Source organism: Coregonus clupeaformis, chromosome 25, assembly GCF_020615455.1.
Source record: "Coregonus clupeaformis isolate EN_2021a chromosome 25, ASM2061545v1, whole genome shotgun sequence".
NCBI classification, from domain to species: Eukaryota; Metazoa; Chordata; class Actinopteri; order Salmoniformes; family Salmonidae; genus Coregonus; species Coregonus clupeaformis.
Window position 1 is genome coordinate 14,148,388 of NC_059216.1, and position 18,152 is coordinate 14,166,539.

At 44.1% G+C, this 18,152-nt stretch overlaps 1 protein-coding gene and 1 long non-coding RNA gene across 2 annotated transcripts; one reads left to right on the forward strand and one right to left on the reverse strand.

Annotated features, from left to right (window-relative positions):
- The first annotated feature begins 1,586 nt into the window (after window positions 1-1,586).
- On the forward strand, window positions 1,587-2,350 carry LOC121545289. The gene is made up of 2 exons (XR_005996247.2): window positions 1,587-1,762; window positions 2,269-2,350. It is a non-coding gene; the product is annotated as an uncharacterized LOC121545289 (long non-coding RNA).
- A 5,623-nt stretch (window positions 2,351-7,973) lies between these two features.
- On the reverse strand, window positions 7,974-18,026 carry LOC121545290 (probable N-acetyltransferase CML1). The gene is made up of 2 exons (XM_041855714.1): window positions 17,955-18,026; window positions 7,974-9,517 (listed from the first exon to the last, which is right to left on the reverse strand). Exon 2 carries the CDS (start codon window positions 9,506-9,508, stop codon window positions 8,837-8,839), a length of 672 nt encoding a protein of 223 aa, XP_041711648.1. The 5' UTR covers window positions 9,509-9,517; window positions 17,955-18,026; the 3' UTR covers window positions 7,974-8,836.
- Window positions 18,027-18,152: the final 126 nt, after the last annotated feature.

Below are 18,152 nucleotides of genomic sequence, written 5' to 3' on the forward strand. Positions count from 1 at the left end.
CCAAAGATGACGCAATCTCAATTGCACTCCACACTGCCCTTTCCCATCTGGACAAAAGGAACACCTATGTGAGAATGCTGTTCATTGACTACAGCTCAGCGTTCAACACCATAGATCACCCTGGGACTAAACACCTCCCTCTGCAACTGGATCCTGGACTTCCTGACGGGCCGACCCCAGGTGGTAAGGGTAGGTAACAACACATCTGCCACGCTGATCCTCAACACGGGGGCCCCTCAGGGGTGCGTGCTCAGTCCCCTCCTGTACTCCCTGTTCACCCATGACTGCATGGCCAAACACGACTCCAACACCATCATTAAGTTAACCGACGACACGATTGTGGTAGGCCTGATCACCGACAACGATGAGACAGCCTATAGGAAGGAGATCAGAGACCTGGCAGTGTGTTGCCAGGACAACAACCTCTCCCTCAACGTCAGCAAGACAAAGGAGCTGATCGTTGACTACAGGAAAAGGAGGGCCAAACACACCCCAATTCACATCGACAGGGCTGTAGTGGAGCAGGTCGAGAGTTTCAAGTTCCTTGGTGTCCACATCACCAACAAACTATCATGGTCCAAATAAACCAAGACAGTCGTGAAGAGGGCACGACAAAGCCTATTCCCCATCAGGAGACTGAAAAGATTTGGCATGGGTCCCCAGGTCCTCAAAAAATTCTACAGCTGCTCCATCGTGAGCATCCTAACTGGTTGCATCACCGCCTGGTTTGCAACTGCTCGTCATCTGACCGTAAGGCGCTACAGAGGGTAGTGCGTACGGCCCAGTACATTACTGGGGCCGAGCTTCCTGCCATCCAGGACCTCTATACCAGGTGGTGTCAGAGAAAGGCCCTAAAAATGGTCAAAGGCTCCAGCAACCCAAGTCATTGACTGTTCCCTCTGCTACCACACGACAAGCAGTACCGGAGCGCCAAGTCTAGGTCCAAAAGGCTCCTTAACAGCTTCTACCCCCAAGCCATAAGACTGCTGAACAATTAATCAAATGGCTACCTGGACTATTTGTATTGACCCCCTTTTTTTTTTTACGTTGCTGCTACTTGCTGTTTATTATCTATGTATAGTCACTTTACCCCTACCTACAAGTACATATTACCTCGACTAACCTGTACCCCCGCACATTGACTCGGTACCGGTACCCCCTCTATATAGCCTCGTTATTGTTATTTTATTGTTACTTTTATACTTTAGTTTATTTAATACATATTTTCTTAACTCTTATTTTCTTAAAACTGCATTGTTGGTTAAGGGCTTGTCAGCATTTCTACACCTGCTGTATTCGGCGCATGTGACAAATAAAATGTGATTTTATTATTTTTATTTGTCAAACTGCAGCCAATCATCGATTATCATGTCACCACAATAATGCCGCGTTCACATGCTAATCAGGTGTCAGAACTAGGACACTCAGACATTTATGACATGCTGATTCGTTGAACGTGGCACGTGTATAACTACAACCAGATAGCAAGTTGGGCATTTCAGAGTTTCCTAGTTCCGACTGGTATGTGAACGCGGCATAAAACCCTCGATATTTATTGGAAAGGACGGAGCGTCAAACGCATCACCTTGCACTTTCACCACGCTGTGAAGTTCATATTTTATTTCATCTGTAGACTCATAAACTGCACGCTTTCCCGACGAGTCATAGTGGGAGGAGCACAGCATGCTGGGAGATCTCAAACTGAGGATAAGGAAGGAACTAGAGGAAGTACATGAGCCGTGATAAATTCCAACCATCTCCTGTGATTACCTTTAGTTAGCGTTCTTTGTTTTATCCAAGGCCAGTGTACATCGTTCAGAAATTTGAGTTCATATTTCCTACAATTCATGTGTTGTGGACGCACTTCTTTGTTATGCTAGTTAGCGTTTTTACCGCGAGCTAGCAACTGTAAGCTTGCTGACCCTGTTTGTCATCTAATTTCAGACATTTAGCATTTCAGGGTCTAGTCTTATATGCACTGTGGTTATATGGATGTATGCTGTTTAGATTATGTGGGTATTTTGTTAGCAATTAGCCTTGTGGATGCATTATACATTCAAGTTCATGCAGTTGTGTGAGGATGATGGTGCTGCGCAGTTGCACTCCTCTGATCATTCATTAGTGAAGTCACAGCCATGTTGTTAGGTTGTATTGCCCTTGTGCAGCAGATAACCTATTGTAGCCATATTATTTATAGCTTATGTAATTGGAGGTTGTATTAAGCCTGTACCTGCCATTTACTATTGTATTTCATTTTCCCTTTTTCAGAACCACACACAAACTCTTGGTTGACACAATTGTGCCATTACTGCTCTGTGAATCAGCGTAAATTAAACTACCTCAACTGGAATCATACCGGTCTGTCATCTGTGCCCTTACAAGCGCCTGGGAGAGAACACATAGTGCTAAGTACAACCCTACAGAATATACAGTCCACCAAGTCCTCAACTACCTGGTCCCCTGTAGCTCAGTTGGTAGAACATGGCGCTTGCAACGCCAGGGTTGTGGGTTCGTTTCCCACGGGGGGGCCAGTATGAAAATGTATGCACTCACCTACTGTAAGTCGCTCTGGATAAGAGCGTCTGCTAAATGACTAAAATGTAAAATTGTTATATCAATATGTGCGCATAAAAGCGTTTCCATCGACATTTCTCGCATAATTCATTTTACTAGGGGGTAGATCAGCTTAATATTGCAGATAGATTGTAACACCCACATACATGCATACATACACATACAGTGGGGAGAACAAGTATTTGATACACTGCCGATTTTGCAGGTTTTCCTACTTACAAAGCATGTAGAGGTCTGTAATTTTTATCATAGGTACACTTCAACTGTGAGAGACGGAATCAAAAAAAAAATCCAGAAAATCACATTGTATGATTTTTAAGTAATGAATTTGCATTTTATTGCATGACATAAGTATTTGATCACCTACCAACCAGTAAGAATTCTGTCTCTCACAGACGTGTTAGTTTTTCTTTAAGAAGCCCTCCTGTTCTCCACTCATTACCTGTATTAACTGCACCCGTTTGAACTCGTTACCTGTATAAAAGACACCTGTCCACACACTCAATCAAACAGACTCCAACCTCTCCACAATGGCCAAGACCAGAGAGCTGTGTAAGGACATCAGGGATAAAATTGTAGACCTGCACAAGGCTGGGATGGGCTACAGGACAATAAGCAAGCAGCTTGGTGAGAAGGCAACAACTGTTGGCGCAATTATTAGAAAATGGAAGAAGTTCAAGATGATGGTCAATCACCCTCAGTCTGGGGCTCCATGCAAGATCTCACCTCGTGGGGCATCAATGATCATGAGGAAGGTGAGGGATCAGCCCAGAACTACACGGCAGGACCTGGTCAATGACCTGAATATAATAATAATAATAATATGCCATTTAGCAGACGCTTTTATCCAAAGCGACTTACAGTCATGCGTGCATACATTTTTGTGTATGGGTGGTCCCGGGGATCGAACCCACTACCTTGGCGTTACAAGCGCCGTGCTCTACCAGCTGAGCTACAGAGGACCTGAAGAGAGCTGGGACCACAGTCTCAAAGAAAACCATTAGTAACACACTATGCCGTCATGGATTAAAATCCTGCAGCGCACGCAAGGTCCCCCTGCTCATGCCAGCGCATGTCCAGGCCCGTCGGAAGTTTGCCAATGACCATCTGGATGATCTAGAGGAGGAATGGGAGAAGGTCATGTGGTCTGATGAGACAAAAATAGAGCTTTTTGGTCTAAACTCCACTCACTGTGTTTGGAGGAAGAAGGATGAGTACAACCCCAAGAACACCATCCCAACCGTGAAGCATGGAGGTGGAAACATCATTCTTTGGGGAAGCTTTTCTGCAAAGGGGACAGGACGACTGTCCTTCCCTCAGTAAGAGCATTGAAGATGGGTCGTGGCTGGGTCTTCCCGCATGACAATGACCCGAAACACACAGCCAGGACAACTAAGGAGTGGCTCCGTAAGAAGCATCTCAAGGTCCTGGAGTGGCCTAGCCAGTCTCCAGACCTGAACCCAATAGAACATCTTTGGAGGGAGCTGAAAGTCCGTATTGCCCAGCGACAGCCCCGAAACCTGAAGGATCTGGAGAAGGTCTGTATGGAGGAGTGGGCCAAAATCCCTGCTGCAGTGTGTGCAAACCTGGTCAAGACCTACAGGAAACGTATGATCTCTGTAATTGCAAACAAAGGTTTCTGTACCAAATATTATGTTCTGCTTTTCTGATGTATCAAATACTTATGTCATGCAATAAAATGCAAATTAATTACTTAAAAATCATACAATGTGATTTTCTGGATTTTTGTTTTAGATTCCGTCTCTCACAGTTGAAGTGTACCTATGATAAAAATTACAGACCTCTACATGCTTTGTAAGTAGGAAAACCTGCAAAATCGGCAGTGTATCAAATACTTGTTCTCCCCACTGTATGCCCCTTTGGCTGTAGTGGCCTGTATGCAGCCGGCATCTCAGCAGCTGTCTTCTCAGGTGAGTTCTGTGGCTCTGGCCTCGCAATCTGCTTCGAGACACGGCAGAGGCCGGATCGATGGTGAGGCATATCTGTAACCAAAGACTTTGTGTTAAGCCAGTGTGTTAATGTATGCGGATGACTCAACACTACAGTTGAAGTCGGAAGTTTACATACACCTTAGCCAAATACATTTAAACTCAGTTTTTCACAATTCCTGACATTTAATCCTAGTAAAAATTCCCTGTCTTAGGTCAGTTAGGATCACCACTTTATTTTAAGAATGTGAAATGTCAGAATAATAGTAGAGAGAATTATTTATGCTTTTATTTATTTCATCACATTCCCAGTGGGTCAGAAGTTTACATACACTCATTTTACATTTACATTTTTAGTCATTTAGCAGACGCTCTTATCCAGAGCGACTTACAGTTAGTGAATACATATATATTTTTTTATACTGGCCCCCCGTGGGAATCGAACCCACAACCCTTGCGTTGCAAACGCCATGCTCTATCAACTGAGCTACATCCCTGCCGGCCATTCCCTCCCCTACCCTGGGCCAATTGTGCGCCGCCCATGAGTCTCCCGGTCACGGCCGGCTGCGACAGAGCCTGGATTTGAACCAGGATCTCTAGTGGCACAGTTAGCACTGCGATGCAGTGCCTTAGACCACTGCGCCACTCAATTAGTATTTGGTAGCATTGCCTTTAAATTGTTTAACTTGGGTCAAACTTTTCGGGTAGCCTTCCACAAGCTTCCCACAATAAATTGTGAATTTTGGCCCATTCCTCCTGACAGAGCTGGTGTAACTGAGTCAGGTTTGTAGGTCTCCTTGCTCGCACACGCTTTTTCAGTTCTACCAACAACTTTTCTATAGGATTGAGGTCAGGGCGTTGTGATGGCCACTCCAATACCTTGACTTTGTTGTCCTTAAGCCATTTTGCCACAACTTTGGAAGTATGCTTGGGGTCATTGTCCATTTGGAAGATCCATTTGCGACCAAGCTTTAACTTCCTGACTGATGTCTTGAGATGTTGCTTCAATATATCCACATAATTTTCCTTCCTCACGATGCCATCTATTTTGTGAAGTGCACCAGTCCCTCCTGCAGCAAAGCACCCCCACAGCATGATGCTGCCACCCCCGTGCTTCACGGTTGGGATGGTGTTCTTCGGCTTGCAAGCCGCCCCCTTTTTCCTCCAAACATAACGATGGTCATTATGGCCAAACAGTTCTATTTTTGTTTCATCAGACCAGAGGACATTTCTCCAAAGACTACGATATTTGACCCCATGTGCAGTTGCAAACCGTAGTCTGGCTTTTTTATGGCGGTTTTGGAGCAGTGGCTTCTTCCTTGCTGAGCGGCCATTCAGGTTAGGTCGATATAGGACTCGTTTTACTGTGGATATAGATACTTTTGTACCTGTTTCCTCCAGCATCTTCACAAGGTCCTCTGCTGTTGTTCTGGGATTGATTTGCACTTTTCGCACCAAAGTACGTTCATCTCTAGGAGACAAAACGCGTCTCCTTCCTGAGCAGTATGACGGCTGCGTGGTCCCATGGTGTTTATACTTGTGTACTATTGTTTGTACAGATGAACGTGGTACCTTCAGGCGTTTGGAAATTGCTCCCTAGGATGAACCAGACATGTGGAGGTCTACAATTTATTTTCTGAGGTCTTGGCTGATTTCTTTTGATTTTCCCATGATGTCAAGCAAAGAGGCACTGACTTTGAAAAAATGAAGGTAGGTCTTGAAATACATCCACAGGTACACCTCCAATTGACTCAAATGATGTCAATTAGTCTATCAGAAGCTTCTAAAGCCATGACATCATTTTCTGGAATTTTCCAAGCTGTTTAAAGGCACAGTCAACTTAGTGTATGTAAACTTCTGACCCACTGGAATTGTGATACAGTGAATTATAAGTGAAATAATCTGTCTGTAAACAATTGTTGGAAAAATTACTTGTCATGCACAAAGTAGATGTCCTAACCGACTTGCCAAAACTAGTTTGTTCACAAGAAATGTGTGTATGTAAACTTCCGACTTCAACTGTAAACACGCCAGCTACCACAGCGACTGAAATGACTGCAACACTTAACAAAGAGCTGCAGTTAGTTTCAGAATGGGTGGCAAGGAATAAGTTAGTCCTAAATATTTCTAAAACTGAAAGCATTGTATTTGGGACAAATCATTCACTCAACCCTAAACCTCAACTAAATCTTGTAATGAATAATGTGGAAATTGTGCAAGTTGAGGTGACTAAACTGCTTGGAGTAACCCTGGATTGTAAACTGTCATGGTCAAAACATATTGATACAACAGCAGCTAAGATGGGGAGAAGTCTGTCCATAATAAAGAGCTGCTCTGCCTTCTTAACAGCACTATCAACAAGGCAGGTCCTACAGGCCCTAGTTTTGTCGCACCTGGACTACTGTTCAGTCTTGTGGTCAGGTGCCACAAAGAGGGACTTGGGAAAATTGCAATTGTCTCAAAACAGGGCAGCACGGCCGGCCCTTGGATGTACACAGAGAGCTAATATTAATAATATGCATGTCAATCTCTCCTGGTTCAAAGTGGAGGAGAGATTGACTTCATCACTACTTGTATTTATGAGAGGTATTGACATGTTGAAAGCACCGAGCTGTCTGTTTGAGCTACTGGCACACAGCTCAGACACCCATGCATACCCCACAAGACATGCCACCAGAGGTCTCTTCACAGTCCCCAAGTCAAGAACAGACTATGGGAGGCGCACAGTACTACATAGAGCCATGACTACATGGAACTCTATTCCATATCAGGTAACTCACAGTAAAATTTTAAAAAATTGATAAAAATCCACCTTATGGAACAGCGGGGACTGTGAAGCAACACAAACATAGGCACAGACACATGCATACACACACATGATAACATACGCACTATACACACATGGATTTTGTGTTATAGATATGTGGTAGTAGAGTAGAGGCCTGAGGTCACACACTTAATATGTTGTGAAATCTGTTATGAATGTATTGTAATGCTTTTAAAATGTATAACTGCCTTAACTTTGCTGGACTCCAGGAAGAGTAGCTGCTGCCTTGGCAGGAACTAATGGGGATCCATAATAAACCCCAGGAAGAGTAGCTGCTGCCTTGGCAGGAACTAATGGGGATCCATAATAAACCCCAGGAAGAGTAGCTGCTGCCTTGGCAGGAACTAATGGGGATCCATAATAAACCCCAGGAAGAGTAGCTGCTGCCTTGGCAGGAACTAATGGGGATCCATAATAAACCCCAGGAAGAGTAGCTGCTGCCTTGGCAGGAACTAATGGGGATCCATAATAAACCCCAAGGAAGAGTAGCTGCTGCCTTGGCAGGAACTAATGGGGATCCATAATAAACCCCAGGAAGAGTAGCTGCTGCCTTGGCAGGAACTAATGGGGATCCTTAATAAATACAAATACAAATGTAGAAAAACACTTTTTTATGCATTTTATATTTTAATGTTTAATTATTGTATTTCAATTACTTTACTATTAATTTATTACAATGATTCTTAACACTGTTTTTAACATTGTATTAAAAATTCATCATAATGCATCATTTTAATCCTGTTTTTAGAAGTTAATTGTTTCTGCGTGATAATCATTTGAGTCACATTTTTGGTATTTTATTAAGCATTAGAAGGCATCGTTGTTGAATAGTAAAGCATGTTTGATTAAGAGGGAAATGGAGAATCTGCCAAAAAAAATACACCATAACAAAACAGTCATGCGGTGCGACCAGCAATGTTCATTCGGTACAACCAGTGTTTTTAATGTTACTTTTTTTCTATAAGAGACTGGTTTTCATTTATTTAACAGAAGTTGTAGTTGAGTCATTCAAAAAGGTTCGTCCAGTGAAAAGTGAAAAAGAAAGATATTTATTATACTGTAACTTATAACTTCTTTAATGTTGAATATTTGAGATATGCATATATTCATATTTTACTCTTATTTGCTTGAAATAATGGTCCGAAAACATTTTTTTATTTTTGATTCATGGTCGCACCAAATCACTTTTTTTTTGGAGGTCAATTTAACAATCGCATAAAAAAATGAAAATTAACAACCATTTTTTGCGACAAACCCTGAACGTGCATACGTAACACTCAAGGGAACATTAGTGTTTGAAATTAAATAGTTTTCCCTTTTCAAAATGTTTCCCTTTTTAAAACCTTATACGTTATTGACCCTTCAACAAAGTACTGAGTAAAGGGTCTGAATACTTTCCGAATGAACTGTAGATATGTGTCTGTCTGTCTGTCTGTCTGTCTGTCTGTCTGTCTGTCTGCGTCCTACTGTCCTTTCAGTCCTCCTCCTATTCCCCCCCCCGCAGTAAGTCCAGTCTGTACTCTATCAGAGTAAAGTTGGTGATTTTGGCGATGGGCTCAGGGATGACGAACTCTCTGATCCGTGTGTAGCCCATGTTCTCATACAGCCTCTGTGCATCAGTCTGCACTACAGACGTGTAGAGGATGACAGCAGGGAAGCCTCTCTCCCTGCTGAAGTCTGCCACTGTCCTGCTGAGGGCCTTGGCGATGCCCATACCCCGGTGTGTCCGGCGTACAGACAACCTCTTCAGCTCCATGTAGCCTGGTTCCCTCTCCGCGGGCAGGCAGGCCACCGTTGCCACCACCCGGCCGTCGCTCTCAGCCACCCAGAAACACGAGTCCTTGTTCTCCAGGTAGGTCTCCTGGATGTGGTTGAGGTCCTTCTTAAGGGAGGTGTCGATGTAGCTGTTGAAGAGGTAGCCCACCAGCTGCTTGGCCCCGGCCAGGAGGAGAGTGACCGCTACTACAGGCAGCAGGATGGACTTGGAGCTGGCCAGCAGGGCGCAGAACGTGACCATCAGGGTCATCTGGGTCAGGGGCTGTTTGAGGAGGTGCATGAAGGAGGAGGGGACGTGCTCGCTCATCCCCAGGGTGAAGATCTCCTTCACGGACTCCTTGTCATCATCCTGGTACCTTCGGATCGTGACGCCAGCAACCATGGCACTGGTCTGTAGGGTTGGGCAGATATTATTAAATTGAACATCGTGATATTTGACATTGATGATATAGTGATGTGCAAGATGATATATCATGATTTACAAAAATATACTTATTTGAACTTTACAAATCAAAACTGTGCAGTTTTATCAGTTAGACTATCAATCTGTCAAATGAAGTCTAAATGAATTAACTAGGCTAAGCCTTATTTTTTCACCATACGGAGATTACTTAATGAGAATGCGACCATTATATAATAAATTAGCAAAATAATGACAGTCTGGATTTAGTCACAGTCTATAATGATTTAGTCATTAACGGTGCAAAACGATTATATCGTATATATCAATATATTTTTAGAGTAGCATATCGTAGAAGAAGTCTCCCCAAATATCAGCCAACCCTACCGTTCTGTCTACTGTCTGCACAATAACAACACAGAAAGAGCAGAAACCTTCCGTTCAACCCACAAACAAACATGGTAGTCAGTCACACTAAACCGGAGTCTCCTCTGGCTCCCCGTCCATCCCCCATAAACACACACTGGTCTGCCCTTCAATACATACAGAGATGACAGTGAGAGATGACAGTGAGAGAGAACAGTCTAGTAGTCTAGTCACTACAACCCGTAGAAATATAATCTATAGATGGTATAATAGGTGACCTGGCAACATTAGTTCACATTTCCAGGGTTAAAGGTTAAGCCCTTTCTATAGAGTATATGTCTACGCTACAACCTACCTACCCCTCAACACTCCAAGGTACCTTCGACACACACACACACACACAACACACACACACACAACAGCAACACTCTCCCTCCCAACCCTCATCAACAGACTCCCTCATCAACAGACTCCCTCATCAACAGACTCCGTGTCCTTGGAGGAGGTCTTGCCTCAGATAGGTACTTTCAGCAACACGGGTGTATTTACATACAGTGCATTTGGAAAGTATTCAGACCCCTTGACTTTTTCCACATTTTGTTACATTACAGCCTTATTCTAAAATTGATTAAATATATTTTCCCCTCAACAATCTACACACAATACCCCATAATGAAAAAGCAAAAACAGTTTTTTGAAATTTTTGCAAATGTATTAAAAATGAAAAACAGAAATATCACATTTACATAAGTATTCAGACCCTTTACTCAGTACTTTGTTGAAGCACCTTTGGCAGCGATTACAGCCTTGAGTCTTCTTGGGTATGACGCTACAAGCTTGGCACACCTGTATTTGGGGAGTTTCTCCCATTCTTCTCTGCAGATCCTCTCAAACTCTGTCAGGTTGGATGGGGAGCGTCGCTGCACAGTTATTTTCAGGTCTCTCAAGAGACGTTCTATCGGGCTCTGGCTGGGCCACTCAAGGACATTCAGAGACTTGTCCCGAAGCCACACCTGCGTTGTCTTGGCTGTGTGCTTAGGGTCGTTGTCCTGTTGGAAGGTGAACCTTCGCCCCAGTCTGAGGTCCTGAGTGCTCTGGAGCAGGTTTTCATCAAGGATCTCTCTGTACTTTGTTCTGTTCATCTTTCCCTCGATCCTGACTAGTCCCGCTGAAAACATCCCCAGAGCATGATGCTGCCACCACCATGCTTCACTGTAGGGATGGTGCCAGGTTTCGTCCAGATGTGACGCTTGGCATTCAGGCCAAAGAGTTCAATCTTGGTTTCATCAGACCAGAGAATCTTGTTTCTCATGATCTGTGAGTTCTTTAGGTGCCTTTTGGCAAACTCCAAGCGGGCTGTCATGTGCCTTTTACTGAGGAGTGGCTTCCATCTGGCCACTGTACCATAAAGGCCTGATTGGTGGAGTGCTGCAGAGATGGTTGTCCTTCTGGAAGGGTCTCCCATCTCCACAGAGGAACTCTGGAGCTCTGTCAGAGTGACCATCGGGTTCTTGGTCACCTCCCTGACCAAGGCCCTTCTCCCCCGATTGCTCAGTTTGGCCAGGCGGCCAGCTCTAGGAAGAGTCTTGGTGGTTCTAAACTTCTTCCATTTAAGAATGATGGAGGCCACTGTGTTCTTGGGGACTTTAAATGCTGCAGACATTTTTTGGTATCCTTCCCCAGATCTGTGTCTTGGAGCTCTACAGACAATTCCTTCGACCTCATGGCTTGGTTTTTGCTCTGACATGCACTGTCAACTGTGGGACCTTATATAGACAGGTGTGTGCCTTTCCAAATCATGTCCAATCAATTGAATTTACCACAGGTGGACTCCAATCAAGTTGTAGAAACATCTCAAAGATGATCAATGGAAAGCTCAATTTCAAGTGTCATAGCAAAGGGTCTGAATACTTATGTAAATAAGTGTTTTTTATATTTTTTTATATACATTTGCTAACATTTCTAAAAACCTGTTTTCGCTTTGTCATTATGGGGTATTGTGTGTAGATTGATGAGGAACTTGTATTTAATCAATTTTAGAATAAGGCTGTAACGTAACAAAATGTGGAAAAAGTCAAGAGGACTGAATACTTTCCGAATGCACTAGTATTGCTTTCAATTGTCCTGGGTTGCACAAAAACAGTCCCTGGGAAGCCACAAGTTAAATATAATTCCATGTCAACTTATTGTGACAGTGGGAAGGACGGTTGGTCATTATGACGGGGGGAGTTTGAGACAACATATCTTAAGGTTCGTATTATGAAACAGACTTTCCAAACGTGAAACGGAATTGTATTTAACTTGTGGCTTCCCAGGGACTGTTTTTGTGCAACCCAATACAATTGAAAGCAACACTAGTGTATAAACTAGTACACTGAGTGTATAAAACATTAGGAACATCTTTGTAATATTGAGTTTCACCCCCACAAATCATCAAGGAACCTACCAGGTACAACCCTAAATCCGTAAACATGGGTACCCTCATAGATATCATCCTGACTAACTTACCCTCTAAATACACCTCCGCTGTCTTCAACCAGGATCTCAGCGATCACTACCTTATTGCCTGCGTCCGTAATGGGTCCTCGGTCAAACGACCACCCCTCATCACTGTCAAACGCTCCCTAAAACACTTCAGCGAGCAGGCCTTCCCAATTTAGTCATTTAGCAGACGCTCTTATCCAGAGCGACTTACAGTTAGTGAGTGCATAAATTTTTCATACTGGCCCCCCATGGGAATCAAACCCACAACTCTGGCATTGCAAGCGCCATGCTCTACCAACTGAGCTACAGGAGGCCCAAAATAGACCTGGCCCGGGTATCCTGGATGGATATTGACCTCATTCCGTCAGTAGAGGATGCCTGGTTGTTCTTTAAAAGTGCTTTCCTCTCAATCTTAAATAAGCATGCCCCATTCAAAAAATTCAGAACTAAGAACAGATATAGCCCCTGGTTCACCCCAGACTTGACTGCCCTTGACCAGCACAAAAACATCCTGTGGCGTACTGCATTAGCATCGAACAGCCCCCGCGATATGCAACTTTTCAGGAAAGTCAGGAACCAATATACACAAGCAGTTAGGAAAGCAAAGGCTAGCTTTTTCAAACAGAAATTTGCATCCTGTAGCACTAACTCCAAAAAGGTTTTGGGACACTGTAAAGTCCATGGAGAATAAGAGCACCTCCTCCCAGCTGCCCACTGCACTGAGGCTAGGAAACACTATCACCACCGATAAATCTACGATAATTTCAATAAGCATTTTGCTACGGCTGGCCATGCTTTCCACCTGGTGCCTACCCCTAACCCGGCCACCAGCTCTGCACCCTCCGCTGCAACTTGCCCATGCCCCCCCCGCTTCTCCTTCACACAAATTCAGACAGCTGATGTTCTGAAAGAGCTGCACAATCTGGACCCCTACAAATCAGCTGGGGTAGACAATCTGGACCCTTTTTTAAATTAGCCGCCGAAATTGTCGCAACCCCTATTACTAGCCTGTTCAACCTCTCTTTCGTATCGTCTGAGATCCCCAGAGATTGGAAAGCTGCCGCGGTCATCCCCCTCTTCAAAAGGGGGTGACACTCTAGATCCAAACTGTTACAGACCTATATCCATCCTGCCCTGCCTTTCGAAAGTATTTGAAAGCCAAGTTAACAAACAGATCACCGACCATTTCGAATCCCACCGTACCTTCTCCGCTATGCAATCCGGTTTCCGAGCTGGTCATGGGTGCACCTCAGCCACGCTCAAGATCCTAAACGATATAATAACCGCGATCGATAAAAGACAGTACTGTGCAGCCGTCTTCATCGACCTGGCCAAGGCTTTTGACTCTGTCAATCACCGCATTCTTATTGGCAGACTAAATAGCCTTGGTTTCTCAAATGACTGTCTCGCCTGGTTCACCAACTACTTCTCAGATAGAGTTCAATGTGTCAAATCGGAGGGCCTGTTGTCTGGACCTATGGCAGTCTATGGGGGTGCCACAGGGTTCAATTCTCGGGCCGACTCTATTCTCTGTGTATATCAATGATGTCGCTCTTGCTGCTGGTGACTCTCAGATCCACCTCTACGCAGACGACACCATTTTGTATACATCTGGCCCTTCATTGGACACTGTGTTAACTAACCTCCAAACGAGCTTCAATGCCATACAACACTCCTTCCGTAGCCTCCAATTGCTCTTAAACGCTAGTAAAACTAAATGCATGCTCTTCAATCAAACGCTGCTGGCTTACTTCTAGGTTAGACTACTGCAATGCTCTATTTTCCGGCTACCCGGATAAAGCACTAAATAAACTTCAGTTAGTGCTAAATACGGCTGCTAGAATCCTGACTAGAACCAAGAAATTTGATCATATTACTCCAGTGCTAGCTTCCCTACACTGGCTTCCTGTTAAGGCAAGGGCTGATTTCAAGGTTTTACTGTTAACCTATAAAGCGTTACATGGGCTTGCTCCTACCTATCTTTCCGAGTTGGTCCTGCCGTACATACCAATACGTACGCTACGGTCACAAGACGCAGGCCTCCTAATTGTCCCTAGAATTTCTAAGCAAACAGCGGGAGGCAGGGCTTTCTCCTATAGATCTCCATTTTTATGGAACAGTCTGCCTACCCATGTGAGAGACGCAGACTCGGTCTCAACCTTTAAGTCTTTACTGAAGACTTATCTCTTCAGTGGGTCATATGATTGAGTGTAGTCTGGCCCAGGAGTGTGAAGGTGAACGGAAAGGCTCTGGAGCAACGAACAGCCCTTGCTGTCTCTGCCAGGCCGGTTCCCCTCTCCACTGGGGTTCTCTGCCTCTAACCCTGTTGCAGGGGCTGAGTCACTGGCTTGCTGGTGCTCTTTCATGCCGTCCCTGGGAGGGTGCGTCACTTGAGTGGGTTGAGTTACTGACGTGATCTTCCTGTTCGTTGGCTCCCTTGGTTTGTGCTGTGGTGGAGACCTCTGTGGGCTATACTGGCCTTGTCTCAGGATTGTAAGTTGGTGGTTGAGGATATCCCTCTAGTGGTGCGGGGGCTGTGCTTTGGCAGAGTGGGTGGGGTTATATCCTTCCTGTTTGGCCCTGTCCGGGGTTTCTTCGGATGGGGCCACAGTGTCTCCGGACCGCTCCTGTCTCAGCCTCCAGTATTTATGCTGCAGTAGTTTATGTGTCGGGGGGCTGGGGTTAGTTGGTTATACCTGGAGTACTTCTCCTGTCTTATCCAGTGTCCTGTGTGAATTTAAGTATGCTCTCTCTAATTCTCTCGTTCTCTCTTTCTCTCTGAGAACCTGAGCCCTAGGACCATACGTCAGGACTACCGGGCATGATGACACCTTGCTGTCCCCAGTCCGCCTGGCCTTGCTGCTATTCCAGTTTCAACTGTTCTGCCTGCGGTTACGAAACCCCTACCTGTCCCAGACCTGCTGTTTTCAACTCTTAATGATCGGCTATGAAAAGCCAACTGAGAGACCTGAGCCCTAGGACCATACGTCGGGACTACCGGCCGTGGTGACTCCTTGCTGTCCCCAGTCCGCCTGGCCTTGCTGCTATTCCAGTTTCAACTGTTCTGCCTGCGGTTATGGAACCCCTACCTGTCCCAGACCTGCTGTTTTCAACTCTTAATGATCGGCTATGAAAAGCCAACTGAGATTTATTCCTGATTATTATTTGACCATGCTTGTCACTTATGAACATTTTTGAACATCTTGGCATGGTTCTGTTATAATCTTCACCCGGCACAGCCAGAAGAGGACTGGCCACCCCTCATAGCCTGGTTCCTCTCTAGGTTTCTTCCTAGGTTTTCGCCTTTCTAGGGAGTTTTTCCTAGCCACCGTGCTTCTACACCTGCATTACTAGCTGTTTGGGGTTTTAGGCTGGGTTTCTGTACAGCACTTCGAGATATTAGCTGATGTAAGAAGGGCTATATAAAATAAAATTGATTGATTGATTGATTGATCCGCCCGCCCGACTAGAATCACTACTCTCAGCGGGTCTGACATAGAATATGTGGACAACTACAAATACCTAGGTGTCTGGTTAGACCGTAAACTCTCCTTCCAGACTCACATTAAGCATCTCCAATCAAAAGTTAGATCTAGAATCGGCTTCCTATTTCGCAACGAAGCCTCCTTCACTCATGCTGCTAAACATGCCCTCGTAAAACTGACTATCCTACCGATCCTTGACTTCGGCGATGTCATTTACAAAATAGCTTCCAACACTCTACTCAGCAAATTGGATGTAGTCTATCACAGTGCCATCCGTTTTGTCACTAAAGCCCCATATACTACCCACCACTGTGACCTGTACGCTCTTGTTGGCTGGCCCTCACTACATATTCGTCGCCAAACCCACTGGCTCCGGGTCATCTATAAATCACTGCTAGGCAAATCCCCGCCTTATCTTAGCTCATTGGTCACCATAGCAACACCCACCCGTAGTATGCGTTCCAGCAGGTATATCTCACTGGTCATCCCCAAAGCCAACACCTCCTTTGGCCGCCATTCCTTCCAGTTCTCTGCTGCAAATGACTGGAACGAACTGCAAAAATCTCTGAAGCTGGAGACTCTTATCTCCCTCACTAACTTTAAGCATCAGTTGTCAGAGCAGCTTACCGATCACTGCACCTGTACACAGCCCATCTGAAATTAGCCCACCCAACTACCTCATCCCCATATTGTTATTTATTTTGCTCATTTGCACCCCAGTATCTCTAATTGCACATCATCTTCTGCACATCTATCACTCCAGTGTTAATACTAAATTGTAATTATTTTGCACTATGGCCTATTTATTGCCTTACCTCCATAACTTACTACATTTGCACACACTGTATATATATTTTCTGTTGTATTTTTGACTTTATGTTTTGTTTTACCCCATGTGTAACTCTGTGTTGTTGTTTTTATCGCACTGCTTTGTTTTATCTTGGCCAGGTCGCAGTTGTAAATGAGAACTTGTTCTCAACTGGCTTACCTGGTTAAATAAAGGTGAAATAAAAATAAATTTAAAAAACATCCAAGCTAAAAGTGCCTGCATATGGAATTTGGCCAATTTTACTGGGATTTTATCAACATCAAAATTACACACAAGCTGAAATTCTAAACCACCAACAGAGTCAAATAAATACTTAGGGAAGACATTCCAAATACTGTTCTGGTTCTTAATATACTTCAGAATCCAATTTATTTTACAATTATTATTTAGAGTATTGAAATCTAAAACCTCAAGACCTCCTTGTTCTTGGGTATTACTGAGAATATCTTTCCGTAGAGTGAGGCTTGTTCCTCCAAATAAAATTATAAAGAATCTTATCTAAGTCCTTTACAATTTTAGGGGGTAAGTCAAGTGATAACCCTTTCGCTTTGGACAACTTGGGAACTATTTCACACTGGGACGATTTTTACATGACACCTACATCTTTTGTCTTGCCCATTCACCCTCTGAATGGCACAAATACACAATCAATGTTTCTCAAAATGCATGCTACCGTGCTCCGAGTACGCAAATTGGAGCTTCTCAAATGTACTCTCCTCCTCACAAGAGAACGTGGTCGGAGCATGAGTGTGGAGCACGGTAGTTCGCATATTGAGAAACTCCCAATGTCTCAAGGCTTAAAAACCCTTCTTTAACCTGTCTCCTCCCCTTCATCTACACTGATTGAAGTGGATTTAACAGGTGACATCAATAAGGGATCATAGCTTTCACCTGGATTCACCTGGTCAGTCTGTCACGGAAAGAGCAGGTGTTCCTAATGTTGTAAATACACCCGCGTTGCTAAAAGCACCCGGTTTCCCGTAACCTGACTGCAGTGTCAGTGTCCTATCCGTCATCCAATTAAGATGCGACATCAAACCTCTGATCATCGCTAGCTATAATAAAAACAGTTATTTGATACCTAGCTATATTAGTTATCAAATCATTTAAATAAACTAAAATAATTTATCCCGATTAGCAAATAGCACGTGACTCTACTAGTAAGCTAAATGTAGGAATTGCTAACTCGCCAAATGATACGTTGGCCATCAAATTATTAATATTTCTGCTGTAATGCAAATGCTGTTTGTAAGAGATAACCCACCTGATTTAGAAATGTCTCAGAGAAATATAATCCAATCTGAACAGGTCGAACAACAGGCGGACTTCCGTCTTCGCAGAGGTGGGAGGGATTTATGGTATGTCTTGTTTCTAATTGGCTGAAAGAAAGACCTTATAGCTCATATATTCTGAAGTTTATTTTAGCACCATTATAAAAATGAGAAAGAAACTCAAGGCCAAT

Coding starts and splice junctions, on each gene's coding strand:
- LOC121545290 (XM_041855714.1), bottom strand. CDS start 9,508: ATGGTTGCTGGCGTCACGATCCGAAGGTACCAGGATGATGACAAGGAG.